This window comes from Pygoscelis adeliae, unplaced genomic scaffold, assembly GCF_000699105.1.
Source record: "Pygoscelis adeliae isolate BGI_AS28 unplaced genomic scaffold, ASM69910v1 Scaffold189, whole genome shotgun sequence".
Taxonomy (NCBI): Eukaryota; Metazoa; Chordata; class Aves; order Sphenisciformes; family Spheniscidae; genus Pygoscelis; species Pygoscelis adeliae.
The window spans coordinates 2,057,864-2,075,535 of NW_008825543.1; the positions used below are offsets into that span (position 1 = coordinate 2,057,864).

General features: G+C 49.2%; 1 protein-coding gene across 1 annotated transcript in view; it reads left to right on the top strand.

The window, feature by feature from the left end:
• Positions 1–17,212, top strand: part of PLXNA2 (plexin A2) — a 151,370-nt gene extending 134,158 nt beyond the window's left edge. The window contains 10 exon segments of the mRNA XM_009331952.1: positions 3,004–3,070; positions 3,733–3,879; positions 4,341–4,500; positions 5,082–5,185; positions 9,851–9,950; positions 12,217–12,407; positions 13,044–13,213; positions 15,133–15,345; positions 15,682–15,832; positions 16,753–17,212. Coding sequence (XP_009330227.1) covers positions 3,004–3,070; positions 3,733–3,879; positions 4,341–4,500; positions 5,082–5,185; positions 9,851–9,950; positions 12,217–12,407; positions 13,044–13,213; positions 15,133–15,345; positions 15,682–15,832; positions 16,753–16,848 — 1,399 coding nt within the window. The 3' untranslated portion in view covers positions 16,849–17,212.
• Positions 17,213–17,672: the final 460 nt, after the last annotated feature.

The window sequence follows — 17,672 nt, forward strand, 5'->3', positions numbered from 1 at the left end:
GGATTTAGCCATATCATGGGAAACCTGCAGCTGGAGCCCTGTCCCAGCCCTGTGCCCCACGGGCTCCCGGGTGGTGTTGGTGCACAAAACAGCCCGGGCTGGAGTGTCTTGCTTTGACTTAATAAGGAGTGATCAGCCACAAAGTGAGATACTTTTTTTTTTATTATTTTTTGAGCTCTCTGGTGGCAGCAGTTGATAGCTGGCACTCAGTTCTTTCTCTCTTTCTTCCTCGTTTTCCCCTCTCTCTTTCTTCTGCAACTACCCCTCGTGGGAGACAGCAAAAAAGTTGACATTAAATCAAATAGCTGCTCTGGTTCCTGGCACAGAGAGCAGCACACAGCAGTTCGGAGACCTAGATATAGCAGGGAAAATTAATAAAATACATATTTATTTTTTGGGTTCTCTCAGCTCTTTTTGTTTAGTTTTGTTTTATTCCTGGTGCCTCAGAAAGTCGGAGGAGCAGCCAAGGCGCTGGTTGCTGGCGTCAGACTCCTTTGGAAAGTCATCTCTGGATCGTGCTTTGCCCTTGTTATGTGGTCAATATGAGAAGGGTTTTCTCCAAGTCTAGGGATTCTCCCCTGCCACGTTAATCTTCAGGAGCTGATATTTTATTTTTAGAGGCAGATCTACAACAGCGGTTTGGATACCAGCCCAGCTACGGCATAAGAGCGATGCCTGCCGAGGGGCAGCACAAAGCCCTGCAGCAGCTATTGCTGTGGCTCAGCAGACCCCTCCCCACGTAGCAGCGAGAAAGAGAGGTCAGGCCCCATGGTGGCAGGCAGAGTTTAAGGGATGGCTTACCCAGCCATCCAGCACGGATCCCATTTCAAAGGCAGAGGCGGCCAGGGAAAGTATATACAGCAGACTTGTTTGCAAGGAGCCTACGGTGCTCGTGCTGCACCCAGCAGTGATGAAGGTTAAAAGCAGCCCTTTTCCTTAGCCAGTGTAGGACAGTGATGATTAACTTAAATGTTGGCCATCATCGGGACTGATGCGCTGCAAATATCTCACGGCATCAGTCTGCGTCGAGATGAGAGTGAGATTCGGTGCTCGAAGGTAAGGAGAAATGGGATTTGACAGAGATGCTCCAAGGTGTTTCTTTTTTGCTGTTCCATTCAGCTGATTTTGTATTTCGGATAAAGAAATAAAAGGGAACAGCTAGGCATGGGAGTATCCGATACCCTTCTCCCACACAATATGACCCAACTTCTCTGTCACTCCGTATTTCAGTTATTTTTACGGTGCCGGTGTTGGTGTCAGGTCATGAGCAGCCAACAGGGATGGGACACAGCATTACTACACTGGTAGGGCTAATCGGGAGACTTGCCAATTCTTAACTTAATATTCTATTAACAAAGTAGTTCATTAAATTAATATTCACCCTGACGTCCTGAATGTATTGTTTTCTGAGTTTTTCACCTGTTCTTTAGTTTGTTTCACTGACTCCATTTTCCGTGGCTCGCTGGCGCGGCAGTGTGCTAGTGGTTCTCCTCCTTAATTGGGTGACTGAAACACCTTAAACAGGAGAACAATGTGTGTATCAATTCGTAGGATGAATTTTTAGGCAGTTAATCAATTCAGGCTTAAATTCTTTGGGGATCTGCAGACATTTTCACAAATTCCTGGCAGATGTTGCAATCCTAAGAGATGATGGATAACGTGACCCCAGGTCCATTTGCCGACTGGCGTCAGTTTTTGTTTGCTGAAATCTGTGCCTCCTGTTTATACTTGATCTGCTTGACTTTGTGATCAAACCCTGTTCCTTCTATAGTATGTGTTTTTCATTAAATGCCAGAGTTTTCAAACATGCGGGATGCTGTATAAATACATACTAAGGGGCAGTCCTTAATTCAAGGCAGCAGAGCAGATGGGGGAGAATGGGAAAAAGGGGTCCGGAGCAGGATGGTGACTCGCTCCAGGTCAGTGTATGGGCAGAGGCAGAGGCTCGGTGCATTGCCGTGCCCGCTGGGCACCTCCTGAGCAGGTTAGTGGCATGGTGGTCGAAAAGGCAGTTGGCAGGAACGGCACCGGGAGCAGAGCTTCTGGCCGAGGGGATGAAGGCGCAGAGAGGTGCCCAGACCCGGCGGGGCTGCTGCCTTGCTGCAGGCTCATGGTGAAGGTGCAGGGAGGCATGGTCCCCAGAGGAGAGGGTGCTGCGGAGGGCAAGGTGTTGGATCCACCCCCCTCTTAGCTTGCTGAAATTGGGACCATATCCTGGTATCGCGCGTGGCATGAGGGGAAGGCTGGTATCATTGGCAAAGCCATGGCGCGGAGAGCCAGGCTGCCCGGGGTCACATTCGCAGCTGGCTCGGCTGGCGGGGGGGGAGGCCCCCCCCTCCCCGGCCCTCAAAAAAAAAGCCGCCCTCCCCTGCCCGGCCTCTCGGGCGGGCGGGCAGCCTGGCCTGCCTTGCCTGCCATGCCAGCCTGAGCTGCGTGGTTGGGGCTCAGCTGTGGACTGTGAGACACCCAGCCACCCTGTCCCAGGAAAAGGGATTGTGGTGCTTTAGGGAAAGTCTCTGGGTCATGCAGAGCCAGCATTAAAAACTATCATTAGGAGCTATTGTATTTAAATTAGAGATAATCTTGGGCACAATGTGGGGAGAGGATGCTGGGTGGGACTGGGGAGAAAGCTGCAATTTCCCTGCCATTGTCACTCTGCTGTCCCTGATTGCCAGCAACCACCGCAAATCCCAGTGATTTACTGAGCCAGGCTGTAATTTGCACCACGTGCAAGGAGCCGAGTGTCACCAGGCTCTCTGTCACCAGCCCCATCAGGGCTGTGACGGGCTGTCAGCTGGGCAAGCTGCTGTCAGCTCGGTGCAGTGGGGGGGACAGCGCTGGCCGCATCCTGCTGCCTGCCTGCTCCAGAGCCACGGCCCCGGCTCCGAGCACCACAGGAGCTGTGCCAGGGTGCAGCTGGGTGGTGCCACCCGGGGAGATTTGGGGCCTCTGATGCATGGTTTGGTTTTGTATGTAACATGTGTGTCCTCCTGGCTTCTCTAGGACCGAGTCAGTGGCTGAGAAGATGCTGACTAACTGGTTTGCCTTCCTCCTCCACAAATTCCTCAAGGTAAGGAGGGATGGAGCTGAGACCCCGCCACCACTTTGCTCTCTCACCCACCAGCCGTCCCTGGGCTTGAAACTCTTCAGTCAGACTCTAAGTCAAAAGATGGAGTAGCAAGGCAGGGGAGGTGAAAATTTGCTCGGAGATGCCTACACCTGGGGCTGCTGTTACATGGGCTGAGCCAAGCTGTCGCAGCCTCTATGCTCAGCCTTCTTCAACCCTCAGATCCCCTGGTGTAATTCTCATGCAATGGAGTTTCTGTTGCACCTCTTTAGTACTTAGGGGAAATTCTCACTTACATCTCTGTGCCTGGGCTTCCATATTTTTTAACTTCATTTGAGGTTTTGGAAGCCCCATAGAATTTGCTTCGTGGGTGTGAACAATGAGATCAAGATCTCAAATTCCTTTTTTAAAGCCATATAGATTCAGTAGAGATTTACCAAGCCAAAGACGACATACCCAGTGAGCAACGGAGCTCATGGTTTTGGCTGTCCTCTCCAGGAGGTGCTGGGGGCTGAGCCTGGGTTGCACATGTGCTAAAGATTGAGTCAGTGGGACTATGCCTCTGCTGAAACAAATCATGTGCAAAACCTGTCTGCAGGCCAGTGGCCCTGGAGGAGATGCACCTTCACCTCCGTGTTAGTTTTGCTGTCTGTCTCGTTGTGTAGGAATGTGCTGGAGAGCCGCTCTTCATGCTCTACTGTGCCATCAAGCAACAGATGGAGAAAGGTCCGATTGATGCCATCACAGGAGAAGCCCGTTACTCCCTCAGTGAGGACAAGCTGATCCGGCAGCAAATTGAGTACAAGACTCTGGTGAGTGATCACTGTAGAAGCTGCCATTGAATCACTTCTGTCCTTCCCACTTAGACATGAGCTGTTCTGACCTTTAGGCCAGTGATTAGGACACTACCATGAAGCACAAGTGTTGCCAGTGCAATAAAGCCTCATGCTGCTAGACCCATGCCTAAGTCAGGTGTGTCCCTAATTTGCAGGTACCAATAGCCTGAGCTAAGGTTTTGAAAGGCAGGGTTTGAGAGGAGTGTTTTATCTCCCTGTGCCTTGAGCATTGCCCTCCCTCTACCAAATGAAAATGGACGTTCAGGGCTCCTATCTTAATAACCGTTTTAAAGATGTACTAGATGCAACAGCAATGATGCAAATAGGGATGTAGCGGGTTTTATGAGAAAGGGTTGTTTTGACAGATGTGGTTACAGTTCTCCTGGATGCTTGTCTGAAGCCCTTTAGAGCATGGTGTGGTTCTCCTTCCCTTCCAGATCCTAAACTGTGTGAACCCGGATAATGAGAACAGTCCAGAGATCCCTGTGAAGGTGTTGAACTGTGATACCATCACTCAAGTCAAAGAGAAGATCCTCGATGCAGTATACAAAAACGTCCCATATTCTCAAAGACCAAGAGCTGTTGACATGGACTTGGGTAGGAGCCTCCCTGCCTCTTAGGAAGGGGAAGATCAGAGAGGTTGTTATTATCAGTGATTCCTTGTGGGTTTTGCAGAGCTTGAAAGCTAGAGCTCAGGCTGCACAACGACGCACAGGTTTCTGCCCTTAGAAAGCATGGGTGTTGCTCCTGCTGGATAGGTTTTGAACTCTGTGGTATCAGCTAATTGTCCGTTGACCACAGAGCAAATGATTCCTGAACCCTGCTTCACTCTGCTGAGCAAAGCTTCTCCCCAAGCTTGTGTATCTTACTAGAGCCCAGGGGGTGAAGGGGGGGCAGAGGGGCTGGGAAGGTCCTGCACCTTGCTTTAGCTAAACGCTGCAGAACCCTCTGCATGGGAATTAAAATGCTGCACTTTGCTGCAAGAAAACTATCAGTGTGACCTTCCTTGTAGTTGTAAGATTTAAGAGCAGATTTTAGCTTTCTCTGCCTTTTCCTGGGAGGTGGGCTTTTCGACAGGCTCATCTGTCCAGTAGTTACTTGGGCCAGAAGTGGATAGAGCCTGTTAGTGCCTTTTCCCTCTGACCATCGTGTCTGCCTGGTTTCTGCCTCTCCCACAGAGTGGCGGCAGGGCCGGATAGCTCGTGTGGTCCTGCAGGATGAAGACATCACCACCAAGATTGAAGGAGATTGGAAGCGCTTGAACACCTTGATGCATTATCAGGTAAGAAAGCAGCCCCAGCAGACAGCTCCCAGAAAGCTGCCAGGAGGGAAGAAAAGAAAAGCATAAATTTAATTCCCAAGTATCTCGTCTACCAAGACAGACAGGGAGGTCACATTTGTATGATAAACCAGAAGGGTTCAATGTGCTTATGCATTAGACGGGAAAGCAACCTTGACATGGATCTTAAAGAAACTAGCAGAGTTGAAAATTGGCTAAATTAAAACCGCCAGCTGTGCTTGTGAGATAGAGGGAGCAGTGGAGAGGGCTGAGCTGCCGCTGCTGGAGATGCGGGGCCAGGGGAGGGATGGCACGTGGGGCTCCGGTCTTGGCGTGGGGGTCTGAGACAACCGGGAGTGCAGCAGGGAAGGAAGAGGAGTCTCTGCCTTCCTTCAAAGCTTTGCAAACACCACACGATCAGATGATCTGATGCAAAGCACAGGCTGCAGCAGCAGCTCGTCTCTTATACTCGTGGTCTTCCTACATGTTGACTCTCGAGCATTGTGCAAGCAGTGAAGAAGGGAAACAGAGCAAATACTTCAAATGCTGTCACATGGGGGAGTTGAGAGACTGCTGCGGGGAGGTACAGGATGAAGCCAGGTCAAGAAAGGGTGAATATCAGGGGCTACTTCTTGACAAAGTGACGTCAAACCTCCTAAGTCCCAGACCTAGTCTTCCAAGCCAAATAACAGGAATTTTGCCACTAAAATATGAAACTAAGCTAGACAGTGAAGATGCTCTATTGTGCATCGGCCAGGGTGGGCGAGGTGACCTAAGAAATTGTTGCCTTCTTCAGCTTTTGCAGCATGCGTGCCCCAGCCCGGGCTGCCCTGGATAGGCGTGCATCTGTTGGAAAGGGCCTCTTGTGGTGTGCGAAAGATGGAAAGGGCAGTAAAGACGGAGCTGAGGAAGGTTTGGTTAAAGAGAATCGAAGGCTTTTACTCAAAGCCTGTCTGCAGCGGAGGATAACTACATTAACTGGGACCTGTAACCTACTACTGTCCATCACTACCTACACAGAAGTGTTTAGTATTTAATCTGGCATCTTTCTCTGTTTATACACCATCTCAAGTCCATCAGCATGATTCATGCTGTGTAAGTTGAATGTGAGCCAGTATTGACAGGAGCCACATAATCAGGGAGTGAGGCAGAGAGAATGGCATAAATATGCAAAGTGCATGTAAAAAAGCACCTCGAGGGTCAACTTTTCCAAGTAGCCCGAAGGATTTAAACACAGATTACTGTAAAATGCCATACGAGTTTTGCAGATGAATTCCATTGTTTCTAAAATCTGTTTTACCTGACAGTTGCAAGGGATTAACCAACGTCCAGGGAAGCAGCGAGACTTTATTATGCCTTGATCTTTAAAAGTCATCTAAGGAAGTCACAAGTGAAAGCCGTGTTTGTCTGATGTGTGTTGGGTGTGAGGGGAGGGAGTACTTTCATTTTAGTGCCTGTGGGAAAATCTGAGCCACAAGTTTACCCTTAAAATAAACAAAATCCTTGCAGCACTCAAGATGCTGCAGCTATTCCTGCCATTTGAATGTCAGTTTTGCTCTGGAACAAAGTGGAAGTTTGCTGCCAAACATCTAAACAGGTAGCAATCGCACATGTCTCCGCCTGCTCTGGCCCGAGCTCTGCGCAGCCCGATAGAGCTGTTTCAGCCATAAAAAGAAGCCAAGTTCTCTGCACTGCAACAGAGATCTTGTCAAGGCAGGGCTTTTGCCAAAAACAAACAGTGATTTTTTTTTATTTTTTTTTTTTTATTCCTACCAGTTTATTTCCTGTTTGAGTAATAAATGTTTTTATTAGGTATCAAAAATACAGATGCTCCAGGACTACACAGTAAAACAAATATGTGGGCAAAGGCACAGCTTAGAAGAGGGTATAAAATCATTTGAGTTTCAAGTGCTGCTGTCTCACCATTTTAACAGGAGTGTTACATGTAAAACAAGTGTGGTTCAAGCCATAAAAATGAAATCTAGATTCCTCCAGCTTCTGGAGGACTAGTGAAGATGATTTCTAAATTTCTAGAAAAAATAAAAGCTAGCTCTGTAAAGCTCTCTCTATCTTTTATTCAGAGCTGTCTTGTCTTTATTCTTGGTCAGATGCCATCTCCTTCTATCTGCTGATCTGAAGGCAAAGTGATCTCTGGATTTGCACACAGCAATTGGCGATGCACAGCCCGTGTTTCCGTCTGATAACACCTGGCATTTTGTAGCATTTTGGAGAGGCGCTGCCACCTGGGAGTAAGCGCTGAAGCAAGGACCAGAATCTGCCTGGTCCTCACAGCCTTGTCCCTGCTCCCAGTTTCTGGGGTCCGTTTGCTCTGCAGCCCCGTTCCCTGCAGCTCCTGGGCTCGAACTCCTGCCAGGGACCAAACCAGCCTCCTCCTGCTCATTTTAAAGGATTTAAAAAGAAATATTCATCTTTCTGTAAGATTTTTGAACGACTTTATAGAATTATATAGACAACTGATGCCTGCTGCTTATTCCTTCGTTCATAAAAATAGATGTATAGGTTAAATAGGTGTAATTCTTTGTTAAATTCTCTGGAGCTTTTAAACTGAGCTGAAGGAATTGTATTAAATTTCTGTAGTATTCTTTTGGTTTCATGCCTATTAAACTCCATGGGAGAGTCTCACCCCATGTGGCTTTACTCAAGAAAAATGAAACACTGAATTTAATATCAAATGATTTACAGTGGCTCATGCAGGGTTAACTCTGAGGCAGCAGAGCATGAATATCTGTCAGCCACTGAGTCTGGAAGGGCCGAGAGACTAGAAAACTATTTTAAATGAAAGATTAGAAGCAGAGAGGGAAGGTTTGTGTGGAAAATGAGACCCGGGAGCTGAGGGTGGCGTGGACGTGGAGCCAGCATCCCCACTGCATCCTCACTAGCCCACGCAAACGCAGTATTATTGTCTGGGCTTCTGCACTGCTGCTGTCCCCGCTCCAAGTTTTATTTTTCTTTTCTTTAAGATGTTTTGTGCAGCATGTTTGCAGCTTGTAGAAGAATCAGAATATTTATAAAGTTGTAAAACAGCCAGCCAGCTTTGCAGGCGTCTCTGGGGTTTTATGGGAGTGTGGCAACAGCGGCACGAGATGGGAAACGAATGTGTGTTACATCTGATGCTAATTTGCACGCTGGTATTTTTTAGCTGACAAGAGCCATTCGACCCAAAATTTAGAGAGTGAGAGTGTTCTGTGTGTGTGTGTGGAATTTTTAATGCCTGTCTCCCTGTTAACCACAGCCCTGGCAGAAATGGCTCCCGGCACGGCGGCCGGGGAGCTGCTGCCTCCGCAGGAGCACCCTGGGCTGCCGGCACGCTCAGGTTTCTCTGTAGTGAAATTGAACTGAAGTGGCAGCTAATAACAGCCTAAGAAAATAATATCACCACTGATCGTTTCTTCCACTGACTTAATAAATTGGATGAAGTGAGGCAGGAGCAGAAGAGGAAATAACAGAGGTGTTTGAAGTGTTTTGCTTAGAAAGATCTCACTTTTGTACTGTGAAACACAAGTGACTATTATTTCCACTATCACTAACAATAATAATAGCAACTCGCATTTACATGAAACCTTTCATCTGAACGGAACGCAAAGCCTTGGAGGGAGCATTAGGCAGCAACGATCACTGAGTGCAGGTCACCCCGCGGCGGCAGACGTTGTACAAACACCCCTTCTGCTGATAGTGTGGGGAGATGCTGGGGGAGCAAAATCCAGCTGCTGCCCTGGAGCTTCCCCATGCAAAGGGACAGTGCCGAGACCCTCGCGGGACTCCTGGCAAATAATGGGGGACTTAGCCCCAGAAGCAATTTCTCGGGCATGAAGAGGAGTTTCTTTCGCACAGCTCCTCTAAATAATGTGTTGGCTGGGCCCCGGTGGGTCCGTCAGCCTGCGAGATGCGGTGACTCCGCACTCTCCCGTGCTGCACCACAGGCCACGAGTTCAAAATTAAAAGGCACTCCGACCCGTTCCCTGGAAACCTGCAGATTCTTAATTAAGGGAAATAAGTTAAAAAACTTCCAGTGACTACTAGATTTATAGGGAGGATAAAATTAAACATGGCTACTAAAATCTGCTATAACAAAATCTTGTTAGCACTAATGTTCATTTATAGTTTGACTTCCCAGCATTTAATTCCTTCTCTGGTGCAGTAGAGGGACTGACAATTTAATACCCTGAAAGATGGCTTTATGACTTGCTCGGCTGTAAATCAAACTTTTAAAGTTCGTAAAAATTGCTAAAATAAAAAAATGGTTTAATAGGAATGTTTTATGGTCCGTAACGTTATTATAGGCGTTTTATTCCCTCTGCATTGTACTTTAATTGGATCACAACAATTCTTGAGATTCTCGTTTTTATTGGATAAAACGTAATCTTAAATCAGAACAACCAAAAACATCTTCAATACATCTTTTGATTTATCACTCCTTTCCTTCAGTCCCTTGCTGTAGAGCTGCTGCCGACCCAGCACAGAGCCGAGCCGGACCAGGAGCCTGTCTCTCCAAGGGCTGGCCGGCAGGATTGCTCCCCGTGCCCTGCCGACAGCTCCCTGCCACGGCTGGGCCCTGGGGACTTCTGCACTTGCTGGATGAGCAGGTGGTGATCGCAGTGCGGACGGTGGATCTCGCTGATCTTTTCCTCTCTCCCTTTGCCTCCCCAGGTATCGGACCGCTCAGTTGTGGCTCTCGTTCCCAAACAGACCTCCTCCTACAATATTCCTGCCTCTGCCAGTATATCCCGGACGTCTATTAGTAGATACGGTAAGAAGCAGAGTTAAGGGCCGGGAAGCGATGGCTCACGGATAGCGACTGGGCATTGCTCCTGCTGCACTGCACATTTTAGAGCCAGCTGGAGCCTGCAGCTTTGCTTGAGAATGTATCTTGACGAGGCTGGTATTGAAGCTGCCTTTGTTGCAGAAGCGCAACACCTTAAGGGAATTGGGTGGGGGAAAAGCAGCAGCTTCCCCCAAAGAATCGCACCACGTCGTCCAAAATGAAAGTACATTCATGGGCCAAACAGAAAAATGTCCTTGGCTACTGTTTTTTGCAAAGGCTTTTCCATCTATGAGCAGAACAGCAAAAAGACCAGAGAAGCTGAGAGGAGGGAAAAGGAAATGCCAAGCACAACGTGAGCAGCCTTTGGAAAAGTGGGTCTTGGAAAAGCCCAGGGAAAGGCTTTTAGCTCAGAGGGGATGGATGCTGCAGAGCACCCGTGGGACTCCCACTGCAGGAAGGCAGCTTTGTGTTCCTTGCATGTAAGCAGGGCTGCAGCAGAGAAAAGCCTGATTCTTTCATCTATTTCTTCTCTGAGTGGAGGATCCTGAATTCTTAGCTAATGGGTCAAAAACGAGTAACAGCAATCTTAACTCGGTGTGGTCGGATGTGCACGCCTGGGAATTCATTATTTGCATAATAGCAGGGCTTGGCACTTTACAGAGGGTCCCTGAAGGCGCTGCAGCCTGGGTAAATGAGTCTGGGAGGTGCCAGGTGTGCGTTTATAGCACTAAATCCACAATAATAGTAATAATACACTTCCATAAAAGGCATCAGTGGCAAAATCTCTAGTGCACTGATCTTTCATTATCTTTCATTTTACAGTGTTTTACAAACGAGAGGTCTCCTGACAAACCCGTCTCCTTCTCTTGTTTATAGCTCCCAAAATAATGTGGTTTTTTTCTCGAGCAAGGGTTCTGAGGAGCCATCCACAGGAACGTCTTTAGGCAAAAGCCAGGAGAAAAGGCATTTCTCCCTGCGAGGTGTAATCCACCCGAGTGCCCTGCGCTTCCCGCGCTTCAGGTGATGGAAAAAACGAGGTTGGGTCACACAGCCCGAGTCCTCAGCGCTCATTGATCTGTGTCAGATGGAAAAGCTTTTGCAAACGACCAATATGAACTATCATTGCTCATGTTAAGATTAATACTTCTAATTGTGTAGACAGAATTTAAATGAGATGCTTATTTACTTCCCCCATTGTATATCAGTACAGAGCTATGTTTAAAAATAGAATTACTAGATGCTTCCCTAGCTGTCCCTCTGTCTGTCTCCTTAATTATATCAGTTGGAGTACTCATTTATCTAAGCCTTAATCAGGGATGAAAATCTAGCTAGTTTGGTAATGACTTGCGTATGTCCCTCAGCTGATTTATGATTGATCCCCTTACTCTTGCTGAGGAGGGTGAGCAGCGAATTGGAGGCTAAACTTGAGAAAATGCACAAGGTTCCAAGAGAACAAAAAAAATGTAGTGAGAGGAAAAAAACCAACTACGCACGGTTGTGCTACTCAGCCCTGTGTCTTGGCTTGAAGACACCGTGGATGGGATCCAGGGAGGCACATTCTTTGAGAAGTTAAATATATCTCGCATCCCTCTGTGGTTTCCAAGCAATTAAGGGAAAAACCTTTGTCTGCTCCCCTTTGAGCTCCCCTTCCCCTGCTGGGGAGGAGGGCAGAGGCAGGGACAGCAGGGAGGCCAGACCCGCTCAGCCCCAGGGCGGCATGGCCAGGATGCAGGACTGGCCTCGGGCTCTGCAGTTGGTGCTCAGCTTGAGCCCTCGTTGCTCTAGTGAAAGCCTCAAGAACAAGAACAGCAGTTTCTTCTGCCCTTTGTGCTGGTTGTGCCGGGCAGCTTGTTATTATTTACTAAATACTGGTATCAGGACTCCAGTGCTGCAGGAGTTGGTGCCCAGGGTTAACGTGCATGAGCTGTAACTCCTGGAGGAATCTTGTGTGGACCTGTATTATTGAGTTCACATAAGTAAAGGATGTGAATGGAGCAGAAAAGTCCCATGTCTGAGCGTGAAAACAGAAACGCTCGAGTCTGAGGGACTCTCTTCAGTGAAGACCGACACCGATCTTTGGCAAATGCCAAATTTTGTTGGTGCCTGGGTGGTATTACATTTCATTACCCCATAAAAAAGCCAGTGCAGATGATTTTGGCATTAGCGAGCACGGTGGCATCACTGAGAAGAGACAGGGAAATGAAAAAGGGGTTTGCTTTGAGCATGGCCGACTTCTCTTCCCATCGTTCAGATTCCACCTTCCGCTACACCGGCAGCCCCGACAGCCTGCGCTCCCGGGCCCCCATGATCACTCCCGACCTGGAGAGTGGGGTCAAGGTCTGGCACTTGGTCAAAAACCATGACCACGGAGACCAGAAGGAAGGAGACCGGGGCAGTAAGATGGTGTCTGAGATCTACCTGACCAGGCTATTAGCTACAAAGGTAACTGCCGTGTGCTAAATTCGCTTGGGAAATGCATAGGGAGGTCCCTCCAGACACACTCGCCGGGGGTCCTGCACAGTCCCTAATGATGCTCAGATCCCGGGGGGCAGGGACTGACCCTGCCAGGCTTTCCTGGGCCCCAGGGGTTGGGGGGGCTCCTGGAGCAGCAACAGAAACACAGCCCAGATTTCCTCACACTGCAAGGTGATTGCTGCAATACTTCATTCTTCTGCACGGTATTGAAACACAAAGAGTTGGAGAGACACAGCAGTGCCTGTAAATATTTAACCAGTTTCCTTGGCCAGAGAGAGTTTTCCTGCCTTTCACTGTGGTTCATCACTGTAGATAACGCAGATTTGGTTTTGAAAGCAAAAGAAATTGTTTCAGGTTAGAAATACAGAGTAAGTGCAGCCGTGAGTAGCTGCAGGCTGGAGCATTCCCCCTGGGCCCTCCGGCTGCGCAGTCAGCGTTCGTAAAGACCCTGACCTTACTTATTCCTGTGGGGTCCGTGGCGGGCAGCACTTTACAGGGCTGTGCAGAGCTGGCAACGCCATCTGGCATCCCCTCCTGCCACCGCTGCTTAGCCAAGCATGTGCCCGTCCCTCCCTTCACCTTCTCGATTGCTGCTCCCATTAGGGTACGCTGCAGAAATTTGTGGACGACTTGTTTGAGACGCTGTTCAGCACCGTGCACCGCGGCAGCGCGCTCCCACTGGCCATCAAGTATATGTTTGATTTCTTGGATGAGCAGGCAGATAAGCACGGCATCCATGACACAGATGTGAGGCACACGTGGAAGAGCAATTGGTAAGAATTGGAGGAAGGGTGGAAGGGGGGGCAATTATCTGTGTATTGAGTATTGAGCAATTATCTGTGTCCTGGGGCAAAACAGAGATAGGGAAGAGCTTTGGGAAGGGTGGGAACAACCAAGTCCCATAGCTCCAAAGCATGAGATGTACCACGAAGGCGTGCTAATGCTTTTCAACCAGCACCGCTGCTGTCCCAGTGCCCCGCGCAGATGTGGCAGTGGGGTTTGATCCTGGTTCGTGCTGCCCCCTGTGCACACACGAGCTGAAACCCTGGTGCAGTGTTAAACCACCAGCCCTGCTATCTCCAGGTCCTCTACCCAGGTGGGAGCTGGGCACTGGCCTCAGGCCATAGATCCACGCACCTGGACTTTGGAAGCTGCTGGGTTTGCAGAGCCAGTCTGCTAGCGGGAAGCAGGGCTCCTTGCCTGCACCACCCTGCCTGCGCAATCGTGCTGTGGCATGAATGCCGGCACAGGCTGCGAGGGGAGAGCTCGGCGAGCGGCTGCGCCTTCCCCATCGCTTCGGGCAGCAGTGGGAGCATTTGGGCAGTGGGAGGAGGTGGCAAGAGGAGAAGGAGCCAGCCCCACGTGCTGTCGGCACAGACTGCAGCCAGGTTCAGCCTTCTCCAAACAATAGGAGCTCTCACATCGCTGCCTCTGCTGTTATTTTAGGATTAAAAGCTCCATGGGTTAGAAATTTACCTCTGTGAGGAAGAAAAAAAAGCAAAACAAATGGTTGCTCCATGAAGACTTTGTATTTTCCTCCGAGTCCCTCGTGGTTTAAAAGGCCTCTAATCATCACGGCTGCAAAAGCTGGGTTCCCCGCTAAGGCTGTGGGAAGCTAAAAACAATTTATTGAAACCCTTAGAAGGAGTTATTAGGATAAAAACTCTAGAATCACAAAAAAAGATGAGACTTCTTAAAGTAATAAAAAAGAAAGCGCCGACTGGCAGAGTTTGCTCTGCCAGAGCCATCGGATCACACAAGCCCTGGTCCTTCCTTCTGCCCTGGGGCACTGGGGGCTCGGGAGAAGGGTGAAAACTTGGTCTCTGAACTAACAGCTCTGCTGAGCACTTTGGTCGGCTGCAGCATTCCCAGAAAGGGAATTTTGGTGGGGAGATGGGAGAAGGCTTATGCCACTGGAGCAGGTCAAAGCAAACGGGGGATTGGAAGAGAGAGCTGGGGTAATGGGGGGTCAGGGGAGCTGGCACTGCCGGGGGTGCGGCTGAGCTGCTTGCCTGCAGCGCAGCAAGAGTTAAGGCTGAAGCCTTCATTGCAGCTAGCTGGATAGAAAGAGAGAGCCCAGACTTGAAAGGTAATAGAAAGCAGCAGCTGTTGTTTGATCCTGCTATACAGCCAAAGAAAAAAGGAATAATAATTCCCCTTTGATTGCAAAGGCCTCGGGATTTGGGGACAAAGCCTCTGATGCCTGCTGCACCACTCGCAGATGATGGACTGCGGAGTGGCCGAGCAGCGGCTGATTAGCGTGGGGGTGGCAGCACCGCTGCCCTGGGCTCAGCCCTGCGCCGCAGACTCCCACTCTAAACGAACTCAGTTTAATGGGCTCCTCGTGGAGCTGCTCACCCCGTACCACCGAACGCTGCTCAGCTCTGCCCTGGCACAGACAGCCTGCCCTCGGCGCCTGCTGCCCGCCTGGCTCTCGCCTCCTCCACCTTTCTGTGCAGGATCAGACCCCAGAGCAGTTCCCAGGGCGCACAGTGCAGCAGTGTCCAGCCCAGGCATAGCGGGACCCATCACAAGCAATCTGGACAGGACTGGGCTAACTGGTGTTTGATAGACCTGGCCCAGCTCCTATTCAGATTCTTGCTGCTTCCCACCATTTGTATTCTGCTTGGGAACACAAACCACAGCACGTGTCCTTTCCTAGCCTTTGTCTTAACATTATGTTTCTTGATTTCCTCCCTCTCCGGTTCTGGGTGAATGTAATCAAAAATCCCCAGTTCGTGTTTGATATCCACAAAGGCAGCATCACGGACGCCTGCCTCTCTGTTGTGGCTCAGACCTTCATGGATTCCTGCTCCACCTCGGAGCACCGCCTGGGCAAGGATTCCCCCTCCAACAAGCTGCTGTACGCCAAGGACATCCCCAGCTACAAGAGCTGGGTGGAGAGGTGAGCGTCAGTGCGTGAGCAGCAGCAGTCTGGGTGCAGGGCTGGCCTGGGCACTCCAGTCCCGCCCGACCTCCTGCGCCGAGCAGCTTTGCTCTCGGTGGCCGGTGATGCAGCGGGGTGGCTCTTGCAGCGAGCTGGTAGCACAGCTCAGCACTGCTGAGCATCGCTGCTCTTATTTTCAGCTTGTTACAGACCAGGATCCCATTTTGCTAGATGTAAGCATAAAGTGAAATTATGTCCTTTTCCCTGCAGAGCTTAGTTTAAATCCAAAGGAGAAGAGGGGCATTTTGAGCCTTCATGTTCCTCATGGGCCCCCTTGGCCCTCCCTTCCCGCAGGTATTACGCAGACATTGCCAAGCTCCCCGCCATCAGCGACCAGGACATGAACGCCTACCTCGCTGAGCAGTCGCGCCTGCACTCCGCCGAGTTCAACATGCTGAGTGCACTCAACGAGATCTACTCCTACGTCAGCAAGTACAGCGAAGAGGTGGGTGTCCCCTGGGGCGGGCACAGAGGCGATGCCGCCCCGCGGCACAGGCAGTATGGGAGAGGAACCACGCTTCTGTGCGGTAGTGGGTCGGGCAGCAATTCCCCTTGCTGCCACCCAGAGCTCCTTCCTCCTCCCTCGTCCTTGATGCAGCACCACCGTAGCTTGCACCGCTGCTGCCCTGCTCTGTTCTGTTCATGCACAAATTTGTTTGGGTCCTGGCCATGCCTGTAGCGTTCTTCCCAGGAGGATTGAGATCTAAAATATTGTAGGAGCAACCGCATTCCTCAGCCTTGGCATACGCCCAGTGCAGCCCACTCCTAAATGCAGTGGAAAATCATCATGACCCAGTGAAGCTCCCCAGAAACATCCCTGTCTTTTGGGAACGGCGTGGTACAAATCCCATGTTGCAGTGACGCAGACTCCTGTTTGCAAAGAATCCCTGGCAGCGTGAGCTCCTTTAATGAATGCATCACTTGAAACCAAGTTCTTGCCATCTGTTCCACCCCTTCATTTCAGTGTAAGAAGAACCTATTTTTCTATTGTGTCCATTAAAAGGAAGGGTTTTGTCATTTAATTGCATGTATGCATTTGTGATACAATGCCACAGCTATTTTCCGATTAGGGTTTAAAAATCTCATAACTTTCATGCTAAATGAGACAAGAAATGTGGAGTCCAAGGTACAAGAGTGGGAATGATTGTGTTGTATGGGTAATGTGCACCGAGCGGTCCAACAAATCAACGAGCACGGCTGCGGCACGGCGAAGCGCTCGTCGCATTGCTTTGCCATTCGTTATTTAAGTTTCACACATCCACATTTCAAGTTGCTCACATCTTGCTGCCCACCCACCTCTACCACCCCCTCTCGCACACTGACTTCTTTCTCTTTTTTTCTCCCTTTTTATTTTTTCTGTACCAGCTCATTGGGGCTTTGGAGCAGGATGAACAGGCACGTAGGCAGCGTCTGGCATACAAAGTAGAGCAACTTATTGGTGCCATGTCTATTGAGAGCTGAAGAAAGGTTGCAATGCTCGCGGACGGCAAAGGGCAGAGGGTTGCACGGACTCTCGGGAATTAAGAGGGAAAACAAGCAAGAAAGGTGCTGGACACATATAAATACCAAGGCTCTTCTGGAGGGAGCAGAGACTGGCCCAAGGACTGACTGCGTTCAAAATCATATAGGATCTGGTTTGAAAAGGCAGGAAGAGAGAAAGACGAAGCATCTCAATCAATGTCAAATCAAGATGGATCACTTCTTCGAGTATACATGGAAAGAAGGAACCTGGAAAGTCTGGATGTCTCCATGACTGCTGCTTTGCATGAAAATTGTTTGATGTATATTAGAAAATAAAACTTTATTTAAAGGGTTTTTTTAAAAAAAAAAAGAAAGAAAAAGGAAAAAAAAAGAAATAGAGCAAAAACCACAGAGGCCACAGAGATAATCCTGGCAACAAGGTCCAGCTCTAAATCCTGTCCTCGAGAGACTCACGAGGACATGGCTCAGGCGTTCTGCGAACGGACTCTTACGCCAATTGGAAAGTCTGGAAAACCGAAATTTTCTTCTTTTTGGGATCTTACAAAAAATATGAGCACAAGTTTGCACCACACCTTTTTACACAAGTAAAACAGCAGTTTAGCCAGAAAATAGTTCAGTGGCTGAGTAACTTATAGGCACTAGAAGGAACTTTACCCAAACTGCAAAACCATCAGATCATCCAACCTGTCTTGAAATCCAGCTTTATCTATGTATTTATATAGTGTCAATATATATATATTTTTTTTAAATCCCATTTACTGTTGAACGAGGAAAGATCTGATTTTAAATGCTTTCCCCTTTGC